Source organism: Tursiops truncatus, chromosome 13 (genome assembly GCF_011762595.2).
Source record: "Tursiops truncatus isolate mTurTru1 chromosome 13, mTurTru1.mat.Y, whole genome shotgun sequence".
NCBI classification, from domain to species: domain Eukaryota; kingdom Metazoa; phylum Chordata; class Mammalia; order Artiodactyla; family Delphinidae; genus Tursiops; species Tursiops truncatus.
In genome coordinates, this window is record NC_047046.1 from 6,667,390 (window position 1) to 6,690,027 (window position 22,638).

General features: G+C 51.9%; 2 protein-coding genes across 10 annotated transcripts in view; both read left to right on the plus strand.

Annotated features, from left to right (window-relative positions):
* MPHOSPH9 (M-phase phosphoprotein 9) overlaps window positions 1-1,996 on the plus strand; it is a 54,840-nt gene extending 52,844 nt beyond the window's left edge. The window contains exon 25 of one of the 3 annotated variants that reach the window (XM_033836774.2): window positions 248-1,996. In XM_033836774.2, coding sequence (XP_033692665.2) covers window positions 248-253 — 6 coding nt within the window. In that variant the 3' untranslated portion in view covers window positions 254-1,996. The remainder of the gene's footprint in view (window positions 1-247) is intronic. The other 2 variants (XM_019950261.3, XM_033836775.2) reach the window with 2 other exon arrangements.
* A 1,529-nt stretch (window positions 1,997-3,525) lies between these two features.
* The window catches only part of PITPNM2 (phosphatidylinositol transfer protein membrane associated 2), a 143,895-nt gene continuing 124,782 nt past the window's right edge, over window positions 3,526-22,638 (plus strand). For 6 of the 7 annotated variants that reach the window (XM_073789969.1, XM_033836764.2, XM_033836767.2 and 3 more), the window contains exon 1: window positions 3,751-3,886. The gene's annotated coding sequence lies outside the window, so the exon portion shown is untranslated. Of the gene's footprint in view, window positions 3,887-22,638 lie in introns of all 7 variants that reach the window. The other variant, XM_033836772.2, reaches the window with a different exon arrangement.

Below are 22,638 nucleotides of genomic sequence, written 5' to 3' on the forward strand. Positions count from 1 at the left end.
CATTGTTCCCTACTTGTATTGTAAAGTCTATTACATTCTTAAGAATAGGAAATGGCCATTTCAGAAGAGATGAGCGTTTTCTCTTGTCAGGGAGTTATCTTCTTAGTAGTCTTATTCCAACCTAAGCCCCATTAAGATGTGTTCTGTACCTCTCAGGAAACATATGCTTTGATTTGTGACGTGTGTAATAGATTGGAAGTATCAGTCACTTATTTAAAATTAAGAAAAAAAAATTTTTTCTTCGTAGCTGTGAAGAGGGACACCAAGGAAAATCCTTTCAGCCGTCTTTCCCTTTGGTAATGCTTAACGTACAAATACTCCAGTTAAAAACAACCTGAAAGCTGGAGAGGTGGCAAGCCTAAAAAGCACCTGTTGTTGCTGTCTCTGGGGCTGAGCTGCAGTTAGTGACAAACCTAAGTGAATCTTCCACTTCTGGGAAGTGCCTTTTAAAATGCAAGTAGAGCTACTGCTCTCCTTTCCCCTGGATCTACCCCCTTCCTTTCCCTGAAAAGCCTCCTGAGGTGGGGGGAATGTCCTCTGTCCTTCGAGGGTCCCAAGTAGATGTAGCTACTAGGCAGCGCTAGGACTGTAGCAGCTGGGCAGGGGACAGGCGAGCCAGACAGACCTGGGTCACACCCTGCTCAGGGCCGCCTTCCTCCATGTAAAGATAAGAAGCTGCCTTCCATTGTGAGAGCTTATGTAAAGTGCCTGGTGTCTAGTAAGTTTTCAATAAACAGTACATTTCTGATTCATTCTGGGTTATTAAATAGGCTTTTGAAGTAGCGATTTCAGTGCTTTCTTAGAAAAGTAGACTGTGTCCCCAGCAATTGACTTAAAAACTGCCTTGGGTTGGTTGACATTTGTTAGGTGGTCTAAGCTGTTCTCTCCATCTTTTTGCAAAAAATGAGCTTTCTTAGAGTTTAAGTGAGCTGGGCTCATTTAGAGTTTAAATGGTGTGCTTTTTTTAATGAGTAATTGATAACTTGGCTAGTGTAAGTTCAGAAGCCCTGTGATCTTAAGTAAAGTAGATGATTTGGGGGTTATCTGATATAGGCTGTTTTACCAAAAAAAAAAAAAAGTATTGCCAATGTAATCAAAATAATTGCACCTTTGAGTGTTCCATAATTAGACTTCTAAAGGTGCTGGCCTGTGACACAGGAGCACATGAAGGAAGTGGCTGCCACTGAACGTTTGGAAGATCTATATGAAGATTATGATTTGCTTTTGGAGTTTGATAAGCAACCAAAATTTGTTCCCCTTTTTAACTCAGAAAAGCCAGGTGCTTTGCTGAATGCTATTTGAATTCTGAACTCTGTACTTATAAATGTAGAAAAGTTAGACACTTTTGTCATTTTAATTTTTAGATATCTCAAAAGCAGTTTTCACTAAATTTTAATGTGCCATTTGTGCTGTGAGTCTCTAAGAAGCTTTTTAAAAAATAAATACATATCTAGAGCCCTTTAGGAATCATAAAGGTAAATCGTATTTACCCATCATAAGTGATTGTACATGGTTATGAGATTTGCAGGTCTAATTAAACCAATTATATTGCACAGATTTTGCAGGAGATAATTTCCTGCCTTGCCAAGAGTTCTGTGGCAGTTTAATAATATATTAAACTACACCAGTATTCTTAGGACCTGTTTGTTAAGCCTTCCCCTTTTGATTTGTGTTTTATTTCAGCAGACCCCTCTCAAATAGGAGGAATCAAGCCACAAATTTGCATTTGCTGGACATTATATGTCATGTCATCGCTGTGACTACAGACTTCAAAGATAATGTTTTATTCACAATTTCACTGTAACAGTGACCAATATAACGTGAGAAATTTGCTTCCTATAGTGCTGCTGACATTAGACAAAGACCAGTGCTTGTTGCAGTTCTTAAATCTAGTCAAATGCTGGAGTAATGAAATTGTAAGCTCCATGAGAGCAGGGACCATCTCCTCTTCATTCTTGAATACAGGCACTTAATAAATATTTGTGCATACAAATAACTGTGATATTAGTGTATTTATTCCTAACTGGCTAACTGTGGGATCTGGTTTTTAATGGTGTTAAGTCTTCCGCGTTACTGGTCTGAGGGCAGTCATTGCAGGGTTACAATGGCAGCCGTCCAGGTGCTCTGTTCCGACTGGCCTACAGGCAGAGCCTCACTCTGGAGATCTGTATGCTCTGAAATGCTTTTTTTTTTTTTTTTCTTTTTACTTTTATTATTAGGTTAAAGCACAAGTACAGGGAGAAGTAGCAGCAAAAGCGTGTGTCATCCAATCCGGTTTCCACGGGTCCTCAGGCAAGGAGGATGGTTGTACAGGAGACAGATGATGACTCAATCCCTGGCCGACTCAGAACAGCACTGGGGCTGAAAACCTTTAATGGGTCTTAGGGCACCCCTTGGTGGAGGGAAGGAGTTGAGGGTTTAGTGTTTATGGGGACCCCTTCACTTGTCTCCGTGTGATCATGAGGCGTTTTGAGGCAAGCTGTGTTACGGCGGCTCTTCTGGCCCGTTCAGTGTCCAAGGAGATGGGACAGCCTTTGGTCAGGGTTGTTCTCTCTGACTTGATCTGAAGTCATCTTGGAGCGCTTTAACTTGAGCTTGCCCTTGCCCTTCCAGGGGAAGGCGCTCCCCCGCTCCTCTCGACCTTATAATACTTAGTGATAGGTAAACTACCCGTAGGTTTTGGGTGTGCCCTGTTTAATTCAGTTACTTCAGATCTTGACAAACAAGGCCATCCTTGCTCAGTGTAAATATACGCTTTATGATTTCCTTTAAATTTCACTCAGTACCCTCTTGGTCCAACTGGAGCGTCCAGTCGGGAGGGAACATCAAGATGAAGCTCTTTCTGATCCTCGGCCAGTTCCTTGAGGTCAGGGACTAGAACTTACCCTCTGGCTACTATTACTCCCACGACTTCTGATGACCAAAGAGCATTTTCATTTTTTGGTCCAGACCATATTTGGGATCCTGAGGAGAGAACTCCTTGATGCCTATTTCTGCAAATCGGGTCGGTAACTGATGCAAGTACCCGGCATCAAGGTTTGGACTTCAATTAACTACCTTTGGTTTGTCCACACATTCCAAATGCCTTCCGAAGTCTTCCGCAGTTCGTTCCCCTTGATTTGTCATTTTACTCCCGAAGGACTTGATTTTTTTGTTTGTATTTTTTTCCCAATTTCTGCAGATCTCCTCGTTCCCTTCCCCTCTTACTGTTCGCGAGTCTCCCGATAGGCGAGGCCGATGGTGTTAAAAGGGCCGAGAGGTCGTGGGCCGGGTCCAGCGCCCGGGGCCTCCCGCGCGGAAGCGAGCCCCGGGCTTTCGGGGGTCGCCGGGGCGACAGCACGTCCGGCGCCGGAGCGGGGCCACCAAGTTTGCCGGGTTGCTCCGGGCGGAGGCCGGCCCTCGGGACGGGCGGAGGCGGCGGGCGGCTCCCCGCGTGGCCTGACGGAGGCGCAGGCCTGCCGCCGAGTGAGGGAATGCGAGGCGGGCCCGGCGCGCACGGGCAGCAGCGGCCGCTGGGGCGCGCGGGGCACGGCGGCGCCGCGGCGTAGAGCTGTCAGGGCGGTCCGCCGGCGCGCCCGGCCCCGCGCCCCGCCGGCCGCCGCCTCCTCGTCGGCCCGCGGCCCGCGCTCCGAGCGCCCAGACCCGCGGCGGCCCGCACGTGCGCCCGCCCGCCGCACGCCCGCCGACGGCCGGGGAGCATGCCCGCGGGGGCCCGGCCGCTCGCCCGGGGCCAGCTGGCGGCGGCGGCGGTGGCGGCGGCGGCGCGCGGAGCCGCGGGGCGCAGCCGGCCGGGCCGGGGCCGCGGGGCCGGGGCCTCCCAGGGCGGCGTGAGGCGGCGGCGGCCCAGCGCTGCCGAAGAGGACGAAGCCGCGCCGCGCGGAGCGGGGTGAGTGTTTCGGCGGCCCGGCCGGAAGGCGGCGCGGCCGGGCCCCCTCCTCTGGCCCGCGCGGAGCCCCCGGGGAGGGGACGGGGTGGGGGCGGGCGCGGGGTGGGGACCCCGGCCGGGCGGCGGCTCCCGGAGGCCCAGGCCCGCCCGCCCGCCTGTCCGCCGGCCCGCGCGCTCGGCGGGAGGGAAAAGTAGGAGACCCGTGCCCCGCCGCCCCGCTCGTGGGGGAGGGTCTGGCGCGCGGGGATCCCGGGCTCAGGAAATCGCCCCCAGCCCGGCCCCCGGGAGGCGCTGGCCCTCGGGATTCAGGGGGTCTCCCCCGACGCTAATGCCTAATTTCCGTCGGTTCCGGCTGAGGCGCGGAGGACTCCCCTCCCCCAGTGACAAGTGTCAACGGCGGCCAAGGGGCAGGTGTGTGTGCAGTGCTGGGAAGGGGCCGAGAGGAAGTGGTGGCCAAAGCCCTCGGTCTAGCCTTCTGGGCTTCCCGCCTCCACCTGGACAGCCCTCCAGCGCTGGCCTGGCTGGGTGGGTGTCCGGGGCCTGAGCCCGGGGTGCGGCCCTCAGAGAGGGGGCTAGGACTGGGAAGAAGTGCTGCCGGTGTCCCCCTCGCTGGAGGAAAATCTGGCCCCTCTCCATCCCGTGAGTCTCCCTTTGCTGTTGCAACCTGAGGGGCCGGCGCTGTCTCAGAGCGGCGAGCTTCCTCCCTACCCGCCTCAGCCTTGCTTGTCAGGGGCAGGCAGGGCTGATGGGGAACTTGGGGAGAGGGAAACGCTAGTGCCCGCCTCCGCCATAACGTGTAGCTAATTCCGCCGGGAAACCTCAAGTGGACATTCTGAATAAATAGAGTGTGTTTGCTAGGCAAATGTCATTTCAAGGCAAATCTTTAGCTCTGTCCCTTTTCAACGCATTTGCTGCCCCTGCGTAAATTCCAAATTCCTCATCCTACACTCCTCTCCCTGCCTCTGAAATAGGGACTGGGGCAGTTCTCCAAAGTCTCAGGCCTCCTTGCGTCCTTCCCTTCAGAATCAGGGTTCTTCAAAGGGGACCTCCTCTGGGCATCTTTCTTGGTCCCCTCCTAGCTCTCTCCCCAGCCGCTACCTGGGAGCCACTGGGGCTATAGGCTAGAGCCCCCCGCCTCCTTTCTGAGGGGAATGTGGTAGATGCTCCCCGTCATCTGAATCTCCCTTGCGGCCAAGCACCCAGCGTGACTCATCTCTGCTCTGAACTCCCACTGCACCTTATCTGTGTCTCTTGTGTGACTCTTATCACCGCCTGCCTTATTTTATAGTTACTTTTGGGCCCGGCTTATCTCCCTGGCTGGATTGTGAGCTCCTGGAGGATGGAGGACAGGGGTGGAGTTTGATTCATCCCTGGTCCCCCGCCCTGGGTCAGCACCCTGTGCACCGTCAGCGTCAGTGTCTGGATGCAGTAGAAGCCCCCTCCCCAGCTTGCCTCTGGGGACCTAGTTTATCTGACTCCTGGACGGTCCCTGTTAAATTCTTCTTCTTCTTCTGTGATGGAGGAGATTCCCAGTCCTCTCCCTTTGCAGAGAGAAACACAGTGAGTTAGGAAGGGCTGTTTTTCTTATAGGGAGGGACTTGCCAGATGACTAGGACAGTACATGCTCTGCTATGACGATGGCCCGGCACAGACTCTGGGCTCTCTGGGCATTGGGTGTGGAATGGGCTTCTCTCTTTGGCCTTCTGCACTCGCCGTGCAGGGGACGCAGCAGGGTAACTGAACTGTGGAAGTCAAGGCTCCAGGCCTGGCCGTCCCATAAGGTCGTACGAGCTTCACTGAGTCACTTGGTTTCTCTTGATCTTGGTTGGTCCTTCCTTATGGAATCTGAAAGAAAATTCCTCTGCTTGTATGAGGCCCTGTAGGATTTGGGCCTTGCGTCCTCTGCCTTAATGACTGTTCGTTACCGAGACCCAGGCTTGTTGTCTTCATTGACCTTCCCAGGTGGAGTCCATCACCTCCACCTTTGTGCCACCCTAATGTAACTTAGGCAGAACGGCAGTTAAATGTTACTCTCTGCCTCCCTGCCAGACTGAGCTCCTGTGGGGTCAGCGCCGAATCTCATTTCTCTGCATCCCCCATGCCTGGCACATGGGAGGCTCTAGGTAAAATGTCTGTGGGATAAATGGTGAGGAGCTAAGAGCCCTTGTCCCAAGTGGACTGTACATCCTCTCTCACTGGGGCCCAGCTTTCCCTTCCTCCATATCTAGAGGCCTCTTTTAAAACCAGGCAGATGTTCTCTTAACCATCCCATCCCGTTAAAGCTTTCCAGCTTGGTCCCTGAGAAGAGCCAGTCGTGGAGAATGTACAGTTCATTTGTAGAGATTAGAAGAGGAAACTTCTGGTGATGGATTTCCCTGGTGGCGCAGTGGTTAAGAATGTGCCTGCCAATGCAGGGGCACGGGTTCGATCCCTGCTCTGGAAAGATCTCACATGCTGTGGAGCAACTAAGCCCATGCGCCACAACTACTGAGCCTGCGCTCTAGAGCCCGCGAGCCAAAACTACTGAAGCCCGCGTGCCTAGAGCCCGTGCTCCGCAACAAGAGAAGCCACTGCAATGAGAAGCCCACGCATCGCAGTGAAGAGTAGCCCCCGCTCGCCACAACTAGAGAAAGGCTGCGCACAGTAACAAAGACCCAATGCAGCCAAAAATAAATAAATAAATTTATTTTTTTTTAAAAAAAAAGAAGAGGAAACTTCTGGTGCTTCATGATCGCTGCCTTGCTGCTTTTGGAGAAGACAGCGGGGGGTGGGGGCGGGCATGTGCTCTGTCATGGAAGGACAGTGATCTCACGCCTGCGTCCTCAGCCATGGGCAGGAGACATGGTCAGCCTTGCAGACAGCCCTCCTGAAACCTGCTCACCAGGACCCCCTGCCACTAAGTGGTCTTCAAGTAGCTTCCCTGTAGGTCCTTCCGTCAATGTTTATTAGGCTTTCACTGGGTACCCGGGATGTGATCACATAGAGCCATGGCGGCCATGGCAAATCGTCGTCTGGCTTTGCTCTAAAACCAGGGCTAACCGTAACGTGGGGCGTTGCCCCCTCTCTGCTCAAGTCTTACAGAGTCTCGTATGAAAAATTTCTTTTAGAATGTACGGCCAGGCAAGATTTGCCTCCCCTGTGGGCGGGGAATGTAGGTTGCTTCTTCCTTTGATAACGAGAAGGAAGGTGGAGCAGGAAAACAGGCATGGTTTGTGTGCTGCACGCGTGTGCGAGGCTTCCCCGCGAACCCTGCGCGTTAGATGGTGTTCTTCCTCCATTTTCCCAGAGAAAGAAGTCAACTGATTGGCCCTAAGGCACTCCGGGTTTGTACCCAGTTCTGCCAGACTCTTCCCGTTCCACCTACACTGTCTTTCCAACTGATTATGGTCACCTCCTCTTCCCTGGCTTCCAGGATGCTGGGAGCACAATGCTATATTTTCATGTAGTGACTGTATTCACTTACCCTTGTGGTCAGCATACTTATTTCTACTTTACCGTCTGTCTATGTGCACGTATATATGTAAGTGTAAATCTAGCTGTATTCTTTATAACTCATCACAAAAGGTTTCTGGAAAACTGGACAGATAAGAGTTGAATATAGTACGTAACATTGCACCTAAAGCTTAGGCTGACTCACGGTGTGGTTAGGGAGATGCTCCCACGGGTAACACCGGGCATGTGAGATAAGTGTTGCTTAAACAGCAGACAGGCTTCAGAGGAGGAGACACCCTTTCTGGGTAAGGCGGTCAGGGTTGACTTCCTGGAAGAGGTGGGATTTGAAGGAGGCCTTGAAGAATGGGTGGAGTTTTGATAGTCAGGGCACCTGGAAAGGTGTGTAGGATTTAGAGTCAAATTTGCGGTTTTCACCACGGCCCTACCGGAAAAGGTTCCTGCGTGAAAGGAGAGAATTGGTCTGGAGGGAAAGTGGGGAGCCTGGTGGTGCCTTTTCAAGTCTTCTCCAGCCTTGCTGGAGGGTCTGGGAACACTGGAGCTGGGAGGGCTGTACCCCATTAAGGATGAGAGGGCGAGGCTGACAGAAGAGCAGTGACTTGCCCAAGACCTGTCCTGCAGCCTGGAACCCAGGTCCCTAACTACCAGCTTGGTGCTGGCTCTTTATACTGGCGAAGTTGAAGTCGGACAGCAGCCCTGTACATCAGCCCTTTCTTCCTGTCAAACGGGTACAGGGGTACCGTCTTCCTCACTCCCAGCCCAGCAAACACCAAGAAAAACCCCTGCTAAGCCTTTATGACCAAAGGCAGAAAGAGCACTGTTGGGGAGGAGAGCTGGCATTGTGGTCCAGACTCTGCGCTCCCAGTTCAGCGGGCCCAGATTCCATCCCTGGTCAGGGAACTAGATCCCTCATGCAGCAACTAAAGATCCCACATGCTGCAACTAAGACCTGGCACAGCCAAATAAATAAGTATTAAAAAAACAAACGTAGAGACGTGGATGGATCTAGAGACTGTCAAACGGAGTGAAGTAAGTCAGAAAGAGAAAAACAAATATCGTATATTAACGCATATATGTGGAACCTAGAAAAATGGTACAGGTGAACCGGTTTGCAGGGCAGAAGTAGAGACACAGATGTAGAGAATAAACGTATGGACACCAAGGGGGGAAGTGGCAGGGGAGGTGGTGGTGGTGCTGGCATGAATTGGGAGATTGGGATTGACATATATACACGAATATGTATAAAATAGATAACTGATAAGAACCTGCTGTATAAAAAAAAATTCAAAAAAAGTAAAAATTGCTTTAATCGTTTAAAAACAAACAAAAAATATAGTTACCGTTGAAATGAAGTTCGTCAGAATAATAATTAAATTTGAAAAAAACAAAAAAACACAATAAACTGCCCTTGCCAGAGGACAGAAACAAAATGAACCAACAGGCAGGATTCCAGCAACAGACAAATCAAACCCAAGCAAGAGCTTTGGGGAAGAGCATCAGGAAAGCGGTTTCACACCCTCTCCTCGCCGAAGCCCCGAAGCCCCGAGGTCCCGCTTCCCTCTTGTGGGAAGGTGTTGGGAGTTGGGCGTGCAGGGGAAAGGCAGAGAGTTATGGAAAGAAGCCGCAGGACTCGGGGACCCCGAGGCTGATTTCCATCCCGAGTGATGCTCATAGTCAGCTGCAGGAGCGATGGCCTCACAGAGCGGAAGCCCTCGAGTATGACACATCTTAGGTCACGTGTGCACACAGTCGAGGCCCATTCCTGGCAGTTCTGTCAAGGGCCCTGAACCACTGCTCTTAGGGGAAATGCGGAGTTAGGTTCCCGCCAGCCTCTGGTCACAACGTATTTGTCCTCCGATCAATACATAACCCTCTTATGTGTGTTTCTCTTTAAAGATGCCTAATTTATTATATATTACTGATTCATTAACTGAACTCAGCCAACAGCACTATCACTCCCGCCTGAGCGAAGCTCGTCTAACACACGAGTTTCCTCCATAAGGTACATCACAGCCTCCTCGGCTCTGAGCAGCTCTGAGCACTAGGCAGTGCTTTAGCTTCATGCTCAGGGCCATGTTAAATCACTAACAAAAAAAGCACCAAAGTGTGAAAACTGTGGCAGTACATGGACCACAGAAAGGACACTTGCTGACAGTTTGAACTGAAACAGGAGGCAGAGGGCCACCTTGTTTGACCTGTGCTGCACGTTGGGCGTTGGGTGACTCAGTTTCCCCCCCCCACCTCCACCCCGTGCATGTCTGCAAATGACCTCGTAAGCGCGGCGATCGTCAGTTTCTGGGTTACAAGTAAACTGTAGCAAGTGGGCGGATTCGTAAATGCGGGAATCCGTGAATAATGAGTAAGGACAGTTTATACAAAGTGGTTCCACAACACAGCATTCCGGAGAGATAAGGAGGGACTGTTGCCACATTTTACAGAAAGGAAAAAGGCTCAGAGAGGTTAGTGACTTGTTGGAGTCTGCACAGGTGGCTGGGGCCGAGCCAAGACTTGCACCCACTCCTGGCTGATCCCAAGTGTGGTTCTTTCCTCTCAGCTCCTGCAGCGTTCGCGATGAGATTCTTTCCTCCTCGTGCTACCCCCCCACCCCCACCGCAATGACCCATCTGCCGTCTTTGTCACTGTGTTTACCCCCATGGTAACTCCAGTGTACAGAACGGGGCCCCTCGTGGACGCTCAGTAATTACTTGGTGAATGAAGGCCAGGGCCGCAGTTTCTTGTGTTTGCTCTGTCTCGGGTGCCAGAGGAAGGAGAAATATCCGGGCATAGGCTCCCCACCTCGCCCTCCTATATCCCTTCCAGAAGGGCACCCATCTCCCCTTTCCACAGGAGGTCCCGTGTTCTCGTACACAAGGGGGTGTCGGCAGCCCCACGTCTAACAGAACTAACTGGTCTTTGCTGGGAGGCGCCAAGGGCAGCCCTTCGCCCAAAGGAATGATCCTTTTCTTTTTTTTTTTAAGCTTTTACCATTTAAAAAATACATATATATTTATTTATTTGGCTGCACCGGGTCTTAGTTGCGACACGCAGATCTTTGTTGCCGCGTGCAAGATCTTCCTTGTGGCATGCAGGGTCTTTAGTTGCAGCCTGCGGGATCTAGTTCCCTGACCTGGGATCAAACCCCAGCCCCCTGCATTGGGAACTGGAGTCTTAACTCCTGGACCACCAGGGAAGTCCCAGAAATGATTCTCTTGAGGCATTTCAGGCCAGCATGGGGCTTCCCGGGTTCCCAACCCTCAAATCCTGGCTTTCTTACTCCTTCTTAGTCCTGGAAACCTTTCCAAAAATGTTCTGCCTCGTGTGCCCTGTGAAGAGTTGGTACATAAGTAATAGGGATTATTGCTCTTTCTTCTCTCCCAGGTTCTTTATTTCCCTTTTTGGAAATGGTTCCCCGCGAAGGATGGAATTTTCTCTCTCTGCAGCTGGGGGGCTTTCCCCCAGGTCTCTGTAGAGTCTGGCTGACTCATCGGCTGTGCTGTGGAGCAGGGCGAGAGCTCTCTCCCGCTGCTGCCCTGCTGGACTGAGTCAGGCCCTGCAGCCTCCTGGCCTCACCTGGCCATGGTCCACGAAGGAGTCAGGCCCCAGGGAGCGCCCACCAGGCGCCATGGCCCTGCGTGAGGCGGGTGGAGGGAGGGCTACTCCGTGGGGGCTGCCAGCTGTCCCTCTGCTATCTCTTTACAGACCCTTGAAAACCCACCTTGAAGGGTTGGGGTCAGGGGCTAGGCATCGGGGTAGAAATAGGCGGCCATTCCCATTTCCAACAGGGAACAGCTTCCATCCGGGCGCGGGGCTGCCGGGGAGGCGGGGCTTCCCGCAGATGGGGAGGCGCGCTCGAGGCCGGTTTATCGCTGGCTGGTCCATTGCTCTCTTCTGTCCTGCTGGGCACTTTGTGAGAGTTGACTTTTCACTTGAGGGTTTTTTTTTTTTTTTTTTTTCCATAAGAGGGAGAGATACCAGACATTTTCTGCAATTAGAATTTTTCCCTCTTGGGTAATCACAATGGACAAAAAACATTTAAGTCTTTTGAAAACCACACGGAAGCAGGAGCCCCGGGGACCGTTCAGTTGGCAGGGACGGCCAGCCATGGAGGCAGTTCGGGGCTCTTGCATAAGGAAACAGCTATTTCACATTTATTTGGGGTTTGCTTCTTAAAGCATATTTCAGTTAGTTCATCAGTGCTGTGCATCTGACAGGCCACACGTTCATTGTGGTTGAGCCATCTGGGAGGTGGGAGGCCTGCAGCCTTCCCCGTGGCAGTCGGTAACTACCAATTTGAAGGAAATTTGTTTGATGTGTTTAAGAACCCAACACTAAAACACCATTAATAACAAAAGCTTCAAGAGTTCTGAAAGCATTCCCCCTTGTTGAGCCATCAAATGGACATGCATAACTTAAGGTCTCATTTCTTCCCCTACTCCTGTGACATTTTCCAATCCAGTGAAGCAGAGTTCTGAGGTGGCTTGTTTCATTGGTCCAGAGCACGATTTGCACTAACCTGGTGTGGAAAGGGGGCCACGCAGCCTGGGCATTTGCTGCTAGGAGTAGCAAGGGAGGTGGTGAACAGATCCCCACATCAGTATTCAGCTGAGCTCCCAAGCTGCTCGTTTCATTTCGGGTCCCAGCCTCACTCGGGTGACTCACCGAGCATCGTGAGGTCATGGTGACGCATGCTGACCAGCGCGTCTGCTCTGCACTCCTTGGGTACCAAGGTTTAGAGCACCAGTTACACCCATTTCTCTCTCTTTTTACCTCTGTTATTTCTCCCGGCAAACTGTCCCCTTTCCTGAGGAATGTTCTGTCTGACTTTCCAGCAGGGAGGAAAAGAGGAATTCAGCATCTTAGGAGAATAGGGGAGCCGGAAGGAGCGTGGGAAAAAACCAAGTCCAAGGGTTTGACCTTTCAGGAGGAATGACTTTCCGTTTCCCTGAAACCTTACCACCCCAGGCTGGGCGTGGAGCAGAATTGAGACTCACCACATGGTTGTAAACTGGAGGCCGGCTTGTGAAATCTGGGATGTTCGGTTCACTCAGGTTTGTCCTGGTGGCCTGGGAGCTGCAGGACTGGTGTTTGGAGGGTTTAGGCTGATAGTGGTACCCATCCTGTACCCAACCAGATTGATGCTTCATGATAGACTTTTCTGAATACTGAGATTCCTGCCCAAGGAGAAGGCGGCAGGCCTTCCCTCTCCAAACCATAGGGATATCTGGTCTAGCCCAGCTGCTCTGCAGGCGGAGGGACCTTGGCTTATTTGTCTTTGAGTCCCTGGTGCCCAGCATAGTGGCCTGGTGGTGACTCAGGGCCCGATGACCATTTGTGGGGAGGCGGTGGCTAGAGGTCCAGAGGCAAAGCGGCCTTTCTCATTCATCCACCTTTTGTGTAACACCCTCCATGGCACGGAGTGCTTCTGCCCGTTGTGCTTCATTTGACACCCAGAAGTGCTGCTGTGCCCACTTTACAGGTGAGGAAACTGAGGCTCGAAGAGGTCATGATTTGGCGCTCAGTGCTTTCAGCTGTCGTGTTTCATACACGGGCACACTACAACTCAGGGAGGTCATGAGTTGGGCCAACCACAGAGGAGGTTACCTAATGGCCAGGATTCTTGTCCTAATCGGGGTCCTCGATTCTTCAAGTTCACGTTGTCACATCCATTACATGGCCCCTGCCATGTTGTTACGTTGTTGCTGTTTTTAAAATCCATCAGGGGAAGTCCCTGGTGGCCAAGTGGTTAGGACTCTGCACGTTCAGTGCTGAGGGCCCGGGTTCGATCCCTGGTCTGGGAACTAAGATCCCGCAAGCCACGCGGTGTGGCAAAAAAGAAAAAAAAAAAAAATCCATCAGTATTTCCTGATCTGGTTCGGTCTGAGCAGTGCCCAGAAGCTTTCAGTTTGGGTTTGTGTGAGTTTTTTGTTGCTTTTCTTTTTTTCCAGAGAGGAAAACAGAATTTCTCTCCTTTTGTTCTGTAGCTTTTGCTCTCCAAAGAGGCCAAAAGGCACCATGGATTTAGAGCAGGATTAGATTCCCCAAGATAGGGTTGCACGCTCTGGGGTCACGGCCACGTACCTGAGTTGGAGCCCCCACTGGGATCCTGTTGTCAAGTCTTGTAGCCACACGCCTAGGAGGCTGTGGTCAGAGGCTCCACCAACTGTGTGCCTTTGAGGTCTTGGGAAGTGGTGCCTTTTCCTTCCCTCAGGTCAGAGCCGCTTCCAGACTGGCTGAGTTAGGAACCCTGTTTATGGGGGTGGGACAGGCATGTTTTTAAAAGGGCACAGTTCAGAGTGGGCTGGGGCTTGTCCATGAGGGTGGGCCCTGCTCACCACCCACTCTGGGTTCTCAGCTGGGGCTGGGTCAGTTTGCTCTGGCTTGTCCCCCTCTTCCTGCCCCACTTCTGACCTTCTCCTTGCTCGTTAGAGAAAGAGCAGGGACCCAAAGTGGCCTGGTCAGGACGCAGCGGCAGGTGGGGCAGGAGGTAGAGGCCAACGCTTTGTCTCTCCCACCTGCACCGTAGGTGGCTGCCTTGCGATGTCCTCTGAGCTGGGAGAGCTGAAGGGCCTGTGGCCGCCAGGCGGAGAAGAGACACAGGTGGGTCCCTGTGGGAGCCTCTGGGGTCCCTTCAGCAAGAGTTAGAGGGTCTGCTTTTCCCTGGGGCTCCCCACACTGTATGAGCCACTCCCCGGACTGTTGTTATCTTGGTGTAGCTCCCGGGGCCCAGGCGTCCCAGCTGGGCCGGGCGGGGGCTCCCAGGGGCAGGGCCGAGTTATACCTTTTTGGCTTCCTCGGAGCACCTTGCCTTGTTCCGAGCTTGGAAGAGGGCTTAATGAAGCCTCTGACGAAGAAAAACTCGGGGAAGGGGGTCTGGCCCACCTGTTCTCCCAGGAGGCTGCCTTCCAGATTTCTACTGCTCTCACTAGAATCCTAACCTGCTTGGAAGGACACACACCCAGAAGGATTCCAATCCCCTGGCTGTGCTCACACCTGGACGCAGAGGGAAAATGGAGGTTCCAGTGTGTGCAGTGCACAGAAGGGGCAGGAAGGGCCGCTGGACAGATGCCCAGCAGAAAAAGAGGGCACCGGGTGAGGCTTTGGATGCAGGAGGAGAGAAGGCCAGAGAACGGGAGAGTTTCTTTCCTTTCCTTCTTTTTTTTAAAATTGAAGTGAAATTCATGTAACATAGAACTGACCATTTCTAAGCGTGCAATTCAGTGTCATATAGCGCATTCACAACGCTGTGCGGCCACCACCTCTGTCTAATTCTAGAGCATCCTCACCACCCCGAAAGGAAACCCCAGGCCCGTTAGCAATCATGCTCCATTCTCTCTCCTCCCCTGGCCCTTGGCCAGCACTGATCTACTCTCTGTCTCTCTAGATTTACCTATTCTGGACATTTCACATAAATGGAATCGTACAATGTGTGACCTTTGGTGTCCGGCTTCTTTCCTGTAACAAAATGTTTTCGAGGTTTATCCATGTTGTAGCGTGTATCAGTGCTTCATTCTTGTTTTTGAGTGGTGAATTACACATAACATCAAATTTACCATCGTAACCACTTTTCAGCGTACAGTTCAGTGACATTAAGTACATTCACATCGTCGTGCAACCATCACTGCCATCCGTGTCCAGAACTTCTTCGTCTTCCCAAACTGAAGTTTTGTCCCCATTAAACAACAACTTCCCATTTCCTCTTCCCTCCAGCCCCTGGCACCCACCATTCTACTTTCTATCTCTGTGAATTTGACTCCTCTGGGTACCTCGCATAAGTAGAATCATACAGTGTGTGTCCTTTCACGTCTGGTTTATTTCACTGAGCAGAATGTCCTTCAGGTTCATCCATGCTGTAGCATGTGTTAGAATTTCCTTTCTTTTCATGGCTGAGTAATATTCCACCATATAGATAGACCACCTTTCGTTTATCTGTTCGTCTGTTGATGGACACTTGGGCCATTTCTGGGCCAGCGAGGTGTTGACTTTGGCTTGCCCCTGGATGGGGAACAGTGAAAGACAGCTGAACTAGGAGGGCCTAGGGGTCTGGGAGGCAAGAGCTGCACCATTTCCAAGGTGAATGGCCTTTGATGATCGCACCTTCCTGGGCCTCGGTTTCTGTATCCATCCAACAGGGGCAGCGATGCTCCCTCCCAGGGGAGGATGCAGTGAGAGTCTGGATGAGAGGGTGGTTTTGTGGACTGTCAGTTGCCCTGCACACGTGAGCTGCTGTCTTCCTGGACAGGGACAGCCCTGGTCTTCATCAGTCATAGGCTATGAGGGTGGGGGTGGTGCCTGGCCCTCCACCCTCCTGGGACTCACTTGTGACTTCCACTTGCTGGAAAGTTCCCTCCCTTGCAGAGGTTCCAGAGTCAGCCCCACAAGAAGGTGTGTCCTGCCTCTTAGTGGCCTTCTGAGCACTTGCTGACTCCCAGCTGATAGTAGTAGGGGAGCTGGGGACACATGGTTCCCTGCAGCACTGTCTCCTGGGCCCCCTCCTTGGAGCTCCAAGAAATCGAAGCCGGGAGGATGACATTGGCAGCCTCCTGGGGTGGCTGAGTCAGAGCAGAAAGTCAGACTGGAATTCACTAAGTCACACTTGCCTTCATTAGGCTAATTAACTTTCCATGTGAATTAGCTCTGTGAGCTGATTTAGGAAATCCATTACCGGGCCGGGCCAGTTCCATGTGCAGTGGTGCCTAGGAGGCTGTGCCCTGCAGTTCCATATCCACCAATTAAGGCTGCTTAATTATTAACTTAGGGCTGCCTGACTAATGAGGAGTTGCACTTGTTGTGTGCTATTTGAGAATTTTAAGGCCGTTTAAAATTAGCCGTAATATAGTTAATAATCATACTAGGAATCATACGTTGTGATCCGTGTTATAGATTATTCGGAAGATAAGGTGAGGCTGGGGGTTGATTTGTGGAAGGTCATGTAGATGGAGAGTGGGGCGGGGGGCATTCAGTGTGTGCAAAGTGCTGGCTAATACGGAGGGTTCCCAGCTGATGCACAGCTGGCACCTTGAAAGGCTGCTCTCAGTTGGGATGTCCGTTCACTATTGGGTTCTCAGGTTGGCCCCCCAACAAGAACATGACCCACCGGGCCACTGAATGATTGAGCTCTTGGGGCACTTACTCTCCGCTAGGTCCTCAATGGCCCTCTGCAGTTAACCCCATTGTACAGATGAGAAAACTGAGGCCCAGAGGGGAAAGCTGACTTCCCCAAGGTCACATGGCTGGTAGACTCAAATCCAGGCAGTCTGGCTCTGAAGCTCTCGGCTAAACGGCTACTTTAGACCATTTACCGCACACTGCACCCATTTTGGAGTTAAGTAGGTTTTTCAGAGCCTACCTGGGGAGCTAAGCGTTTTGTAAATTTTCTCTTTTTAAGTGAGGAAACTTAAAAAGCCTTGGTGCCTTTGGAAAAGGAACACTTTGTACTTTCAAGGCTTAAGAGGTGCCTCCGGAGGCCTGCCAGGGACGGGGTGCTTGTGCGTGTGCGGGAACGTTTGTGCCCGGAGGTCAGGGTGCCTTTTGCTTGCTGGCGTGACTCACACGGAGCCGGTTTGTCTGGGAACCCGTGGGTGACGACTGTGGAAAACTCTTTCGTGGGAGCACAGATGGTCTCTCGTTCCTGGTGTCCCAGGTGTGCTGTCCCCTGTTCTCAGGGCGGAGGGGCCTTCCTTGCTGTTTAGGTATTGGCCACTCAGCATCACCGAGCCCTCCTGCAGCTGGAGCTGAGCAGGTGGGGGTTTCAGAAGGTGGAGGCTTTATTTTTAGCCCCACATCTTCTGTGATTCTGTCACTATGGAGATGCCAGCTGGGGGCCCATGAGGCTCCATGCTTTTCCTGCCGGTGAGGAAAGAGGGTCCTCTTTCTTTTCTGGAACGTGGCCTGGGCTGCTCGGTGGAGACCTCAGTCACTGTGTATGTGTGTGTGTGTGTGTGTGTGTGTGAGAGAGAGAGAGAGAGAGAGAGAGACAGAGACAGACAGACAGACAGACAGATGTTGCTGCTGCTGTAGAAGAACTAGCCCTAGGCCCACACCCTGCGTGGAGCCCAGTGTCCACAGCCATCTTGTGCTTTGGCTAAACTGCACAAGAGTCTGAAGGCTCCACTTCGGCTGTGCTGGGTGACATTGGGCAGGGTTGCCTCATTTCCCCGGGTCTTCATTTCCTCCCCTGAAAATTTGGGATGCTAATTCCTGCCATATACCTGCTTCTCTGGATCTGGTGACATAATTGATTTGGGCAAACTTTGAATCCACAGTGAGGTTCAAGTGCTGGGTGTGTGTGTGTATTTGTGTGTACACTGGTACGTGTGTGTGTGTGTGTGTGTGTGTGTCCAGTAATTATTCTGAGGCCAAGGCTGCCCTTAATAGGTCATCTAGAATTTTTTCTACTCCTTCTTTGTCTTTCTACTTTTTCCTGTATTTTGGCTTCTCCATTCAAAGGCAGAGAAAGAAGAGGTTGAAGGGGAAAGTATTCTAGTCCTGCCCATACATTATCATAAAAGATCTATCAAGGGAGGTTGAAACCACCCCGCTTACTACCACCTATGTGTCCCCCCTGTAGAGTTTCTGAAAATACTCTTTCTTCTGTTGCTGTCACAGATTCACAGCCCCGCCTCCTGCGGGAAGTGCACTGGGCTCGTTAGCTCTGTTCCCACAGAGGACAGACCTGAGGCTCAGAGTGGTTAAAGTATTTGACCAGCGTTGCACAGCCATAAGCACCGGTGCTGGAACTGGCATGGAATTCTCTTGACTCCCCAGCCCGTGCTCCTGCAGCTCTGCGCAGAGCGGTGGGCCGGAAGCGCACGGACACCAGCGGGCTGTGTCTGGGACTCCTGAGGCACTAGCCTCCTCCCTTCTTCTGAAATCTCCGGCTTGGCTATTATCCCAAAGCAGAAAATGACAAGTGTTGACGAGGGTGTGGAGAAATGGGAGTCCTTGCGCCCTGCTGGCGGGAACGTGAAATGGTGCAGCTGCTGTGGAACAGTTTGGTGGGTCCGCAAACGGTTAAGCGCAGTTACTGGAAATTCCCTGGCGGTCCAGTGGTTAGGACTCCGCGCTTCCACTGCTGAGGGTGCGGGTTCCATCCTGGTCGGGGAACTAAGATCCTGCAAGCGTGCGAGGTGCGGCCAAAAAGAAAAAAAAAAACCCACAGGGTTACCAACTGATGAATGGATAACCAGAATGTGGTCTATCCCTACAATATAATATTACTAGCAGTGCTACTCCTGGGTTATTATACTCCAAAACATTGAAAGCAGGGACTCAAACAGGTATTTATACACCTGTGTTCACAGCAGTATTATTCACAATAGCCAGAAGGTGAAAACAACCCAACCTACCAGCTGCTGAATGGATAAACAAAATGGGGTATATCCACACGATAGAACATTACATGGCCACGAAAAGGAATGAAGCACTGACACAGGCTACCGCACGGATGAACCTCAGAAACAGAATGCTGAGTGAAACAAGCCAGACATGAAAGGACCATGTTGTATGATTCCACTTGTGTGAGGTGCCTAGAATAGGCAAAGTCAGAGACAGAAAGGAGAATGGTGCTCACCAGGGACTGGGTGGGGAGGGTGTTAGTGGGGACAGAGCTTCTGTTTGGGGTGATGAAAATGTTCTGGAAATGGCAATAGTGGTTGCACAACACTGGGAATATCATCGATGCCACTGAACTGTACACTTAAAAATGATTAAAATGGGAGACCTCCCTGACAGTCCAGTGGTTAAGACTCTGTGCTTGCACTGCAGGGGGCACGGGTTCGATCCCTGGTTGGGGAACTAAGATCCCACGTGCCAGAGCTGTGCGGCCAAAAGAAGAAAAAAAAAAAGATTAAAACGGTACCCAAACAAAACTCTCAGTCTTGTGCTAGAACCTCAGGTGGGCCTCGGGCTGGACCACACCTGGCTTTTGCATATGAGACGCCCGCACCTGTGGCCTGGCCAAGGCCGCCCAGCTCAGCAGTGAGTCTGCACCCCAGGCTCTCGTGCCCTCTGGGGGACGCACCCTGGCAGCCACTGGCCAGGCCTGATCGCTGTGTGTGAACGACATCTGTCTCTATGGAACGCTTGTGCACCTGACGTCGGGCATGGCCTTTTATGGCTCTCACTCGGTCTCAGGGAGTGGAAAGATAAATACCTTTTCAAAGGCTGGATGGCAACTGCCTGGGGTCCCCACAGCTGCAGAGCGAGTGGGAGATGGGCCTGCCGGGGGCAGGTGCTGCAGCCCCGGGGGAGCTGGGAAGTGTGCCAAAGGATCGCCCACGCCCCCCCCGTGCAGACAGCCGTGCAGACTTGGAGTGTGATTCTGCCACAGACCTGCTCTCTCTCGGAGCTGCTGTGTCCTCACCTGTCTTCTGGCTGACCCTGATGTTTAAAGGACGATGTGTGTGCAAGTGCCTAGTGTGGTACCTGGTGCCTCGCGGCTTAATGAAGCTGGGGTTCCTGTGTCTGGCCCGGGGAGGTACTGCGATGCTCGGTCACAGGCTGTGGGCAGCGTGGTGGCTGCGAGGACGAGGCCTGTTGATCGGGGCGGGGGAGGATGATGTGATTTGAGGGGTTCCAGGCCAAACACTCCCTCTGCCTCCCAGGGCCCCCTGTTCCGTGGGGAAAGCCCTGGGGCTCCTAACCCAGGGCTGTGTAACCAAGCACCACAAACCGGGTGGCTTAAAACGATAGGGATTATTCTTTCTCGGTCCAGGAGACCCCAAGTCCAGATTTAGGATTGGTTCCTCTGTGGGCGTGGGGGGAGAATCTGTCCCATCCCTCGCTCCCAGCTTCTGGTGGCGGCCAGGCATCCTCAGTGTTACTTGGCGTATAGCTGCATCCCTCCCATCTCTGCCTGTCTTCACATGGTTGCCTTCCCTCTGTGCGAGTGTCTCTGTGTCTCCTCCCTTTTTATAAGAACACCAGTCATACTGGATCCAGCCCCCCCACCCCACACCGCCAATCCAGTTTGACCTCACATTAATTATATCTGCAAAGATATTATTTCCACGTAAGGTCACATTTTCAGGTTCTAAGAAGGACATGAATTGGGGTGTACACTCTTCAGTATAGTCTCTATACTTGTTGAATGAATAGGTGAGTGAATGAATACCTGTGAAAGCCATCCTTGTATGTCTGTGCAGGTGTGTTGATGCAGAAGACCTGGGGCTGCTGCGAGGGGAGGCCTCCAGAATCTTCCCCTCTTCCCAGCCAGGCTCCTCTGACTGCTGGCCTCTGCACCCTGAGTCTAGCCCTCTGGCCGCCTCCTGACTCAGCCAACTTTCAGGGTGGCAACAATAACGTTTATTAAGGGAAAGAGTCACAACACACTGGGTTTTCTCTGCTTCCTTTCTACCCAAGATCTCAAAGCCTTTTTTGTTTCTCTCCCCCTCCCCTTGGAACCAAGAAAGACGGTAGGGATGGCTCGGTGATCTTGGACAAATCAGCTCTCCTCTTTGAACCCCGGCCTCTAGAGTTTGCAAATGAAAGAGGCTAAACTGGGTGCCTCTGAAGGTCTCTTGGTCTCTGATTATTACTGTTTTATTGCTGAGAAAATTATAGGTGAGGAAATCATGCCCTTGGACTCCATGTGGGGCAAGACTCAAATCCAGATGCCCTCATTTCCAGCCTGTCTCTAAATCCCCCCCGCCACCTCCTGCAGGAAGCTCTCCGTGATTAACCTGACTCATGTGTGGTTCCTGGGGTCCTCACTGTGCCTTGTGTGTGATACATGAATTCACAAATACTAGCCTACCATTCAGATGGTGTGTGTGTGTGTGTGTGTGTGTGTGTGTGTTCTTCATGTTCTTTTCCCCTCCCTTTCCTCTGTAGGCAAGAGCTATTTTCTGGGTGTCTCTCTCTGTGCTCCCCCATTCTGGCACCCAGCAAAGGGCTTGTTACATTGGGTTGTGGACCAGCCTCAAAGTCATAAGCAGATGATAAAACACTAGGAGACCTACCAAAAGGAAAAAAAAAACAGAAGAAAAGAACTTAGATGCTTTCAATAGATGTCCGAAAAGCATTTGATAAAGTTCAATATCCATTACTCTTAAAAACATAGCGATGAGGGGTAGACATAGATGCATGATAACATCTGCAACACTCTACAGCATTACCCAAAGTGTGTTTGAGGAGCACAGAATGCTACTGGAGGTTGTGTCAAAAAGAGATTTTGGGGCCAAACAGCATTTAGAAGATGCTGCTCTAAGAGGCCTTCCCTTAATGTCAGTGGCCAAGCAAACCCTCTCCCACTAATAATCGTCACTCCAGAGTGAAGCCAGTGCCAGGGGCTAGGAAAGAAGCAGAACAGAACTCTTAGAAACAAAGTTGCACAATTGATGTTTTGAGATGGATACAGCTGAGGTGTTCAAAGTAGATACACTGAAAAATAATTAGAAGTAATAAGATGGTATGATGGCCAAGTCAAAAAATAAAAACGAAACCGCCATCACTTTCCCAGGTGGGAGCTGGTTCGTCAACGTTACCAGAAGGGACACCTCTGGCACCTGTTTGCTCGGGTGTCCACAAGCCAGTGACCTTATTTTCTGGTTAGAAATGACAGTAACACCCTGGCAGCCTCAGGCAACTGCCAGGATCTCCTTTGCCTCCTGGAGCCCAGATTCCTGGGAAATGCAGGAATAATGGTGCATGGCTCAGTATCCAGGATCACCTTAGAGCTTAGCCTCCCATTTAGTGTTTCGGTCACGGAGGTGTGACCGGGAGTCAGGAGACCTGGTCCCGAGCCTGGCTGTGCCGCTTGCCGGCTGCGGGGTTTTAGGATGAGTTGCTTAGCCTCTCGGGACCAGAATGTCCTCATCTGTGAGGGAGGGATCCTAACCTCATCCTCGCAGGGTCCTTCTGCGGAATCTCCGAGAAGTTTTGAACACGTTCGCACACCACTGAGCTGTTGTTACAAAGGCTGGGACCCCGTTATTTCAGCTCAGCACTAATCCTGGGCGATGGAAGCCACTTGAGGAGGGTCGGACCTTCCTCATTCTCGGGAACGGGGCTGTCAGAGTCCTCCCCGGGGTTTGTCAGAGGTCCCAGCTCTGGTCTCCCCGAGGCCACCATGTTGAGTGGGAAGGAGATGCTGGTAAGAAGGGTCTGCTTGTTGGAAGGACACCATGAACTCCTGTTAGAAACCAGCATGAGGACACCTCCCGAGCCAGCTTGGTGGGGACTGAGGCATCCTTCACATTTCCCTGGTAATGATCCTGCTTTTTCTCAAAGGCATTTCTTGCCTCTCTCTGAATAAACAGCGAGCCCTTGGTGTAATTCAGTCTCTTAGGGATGGCTGAGTCATC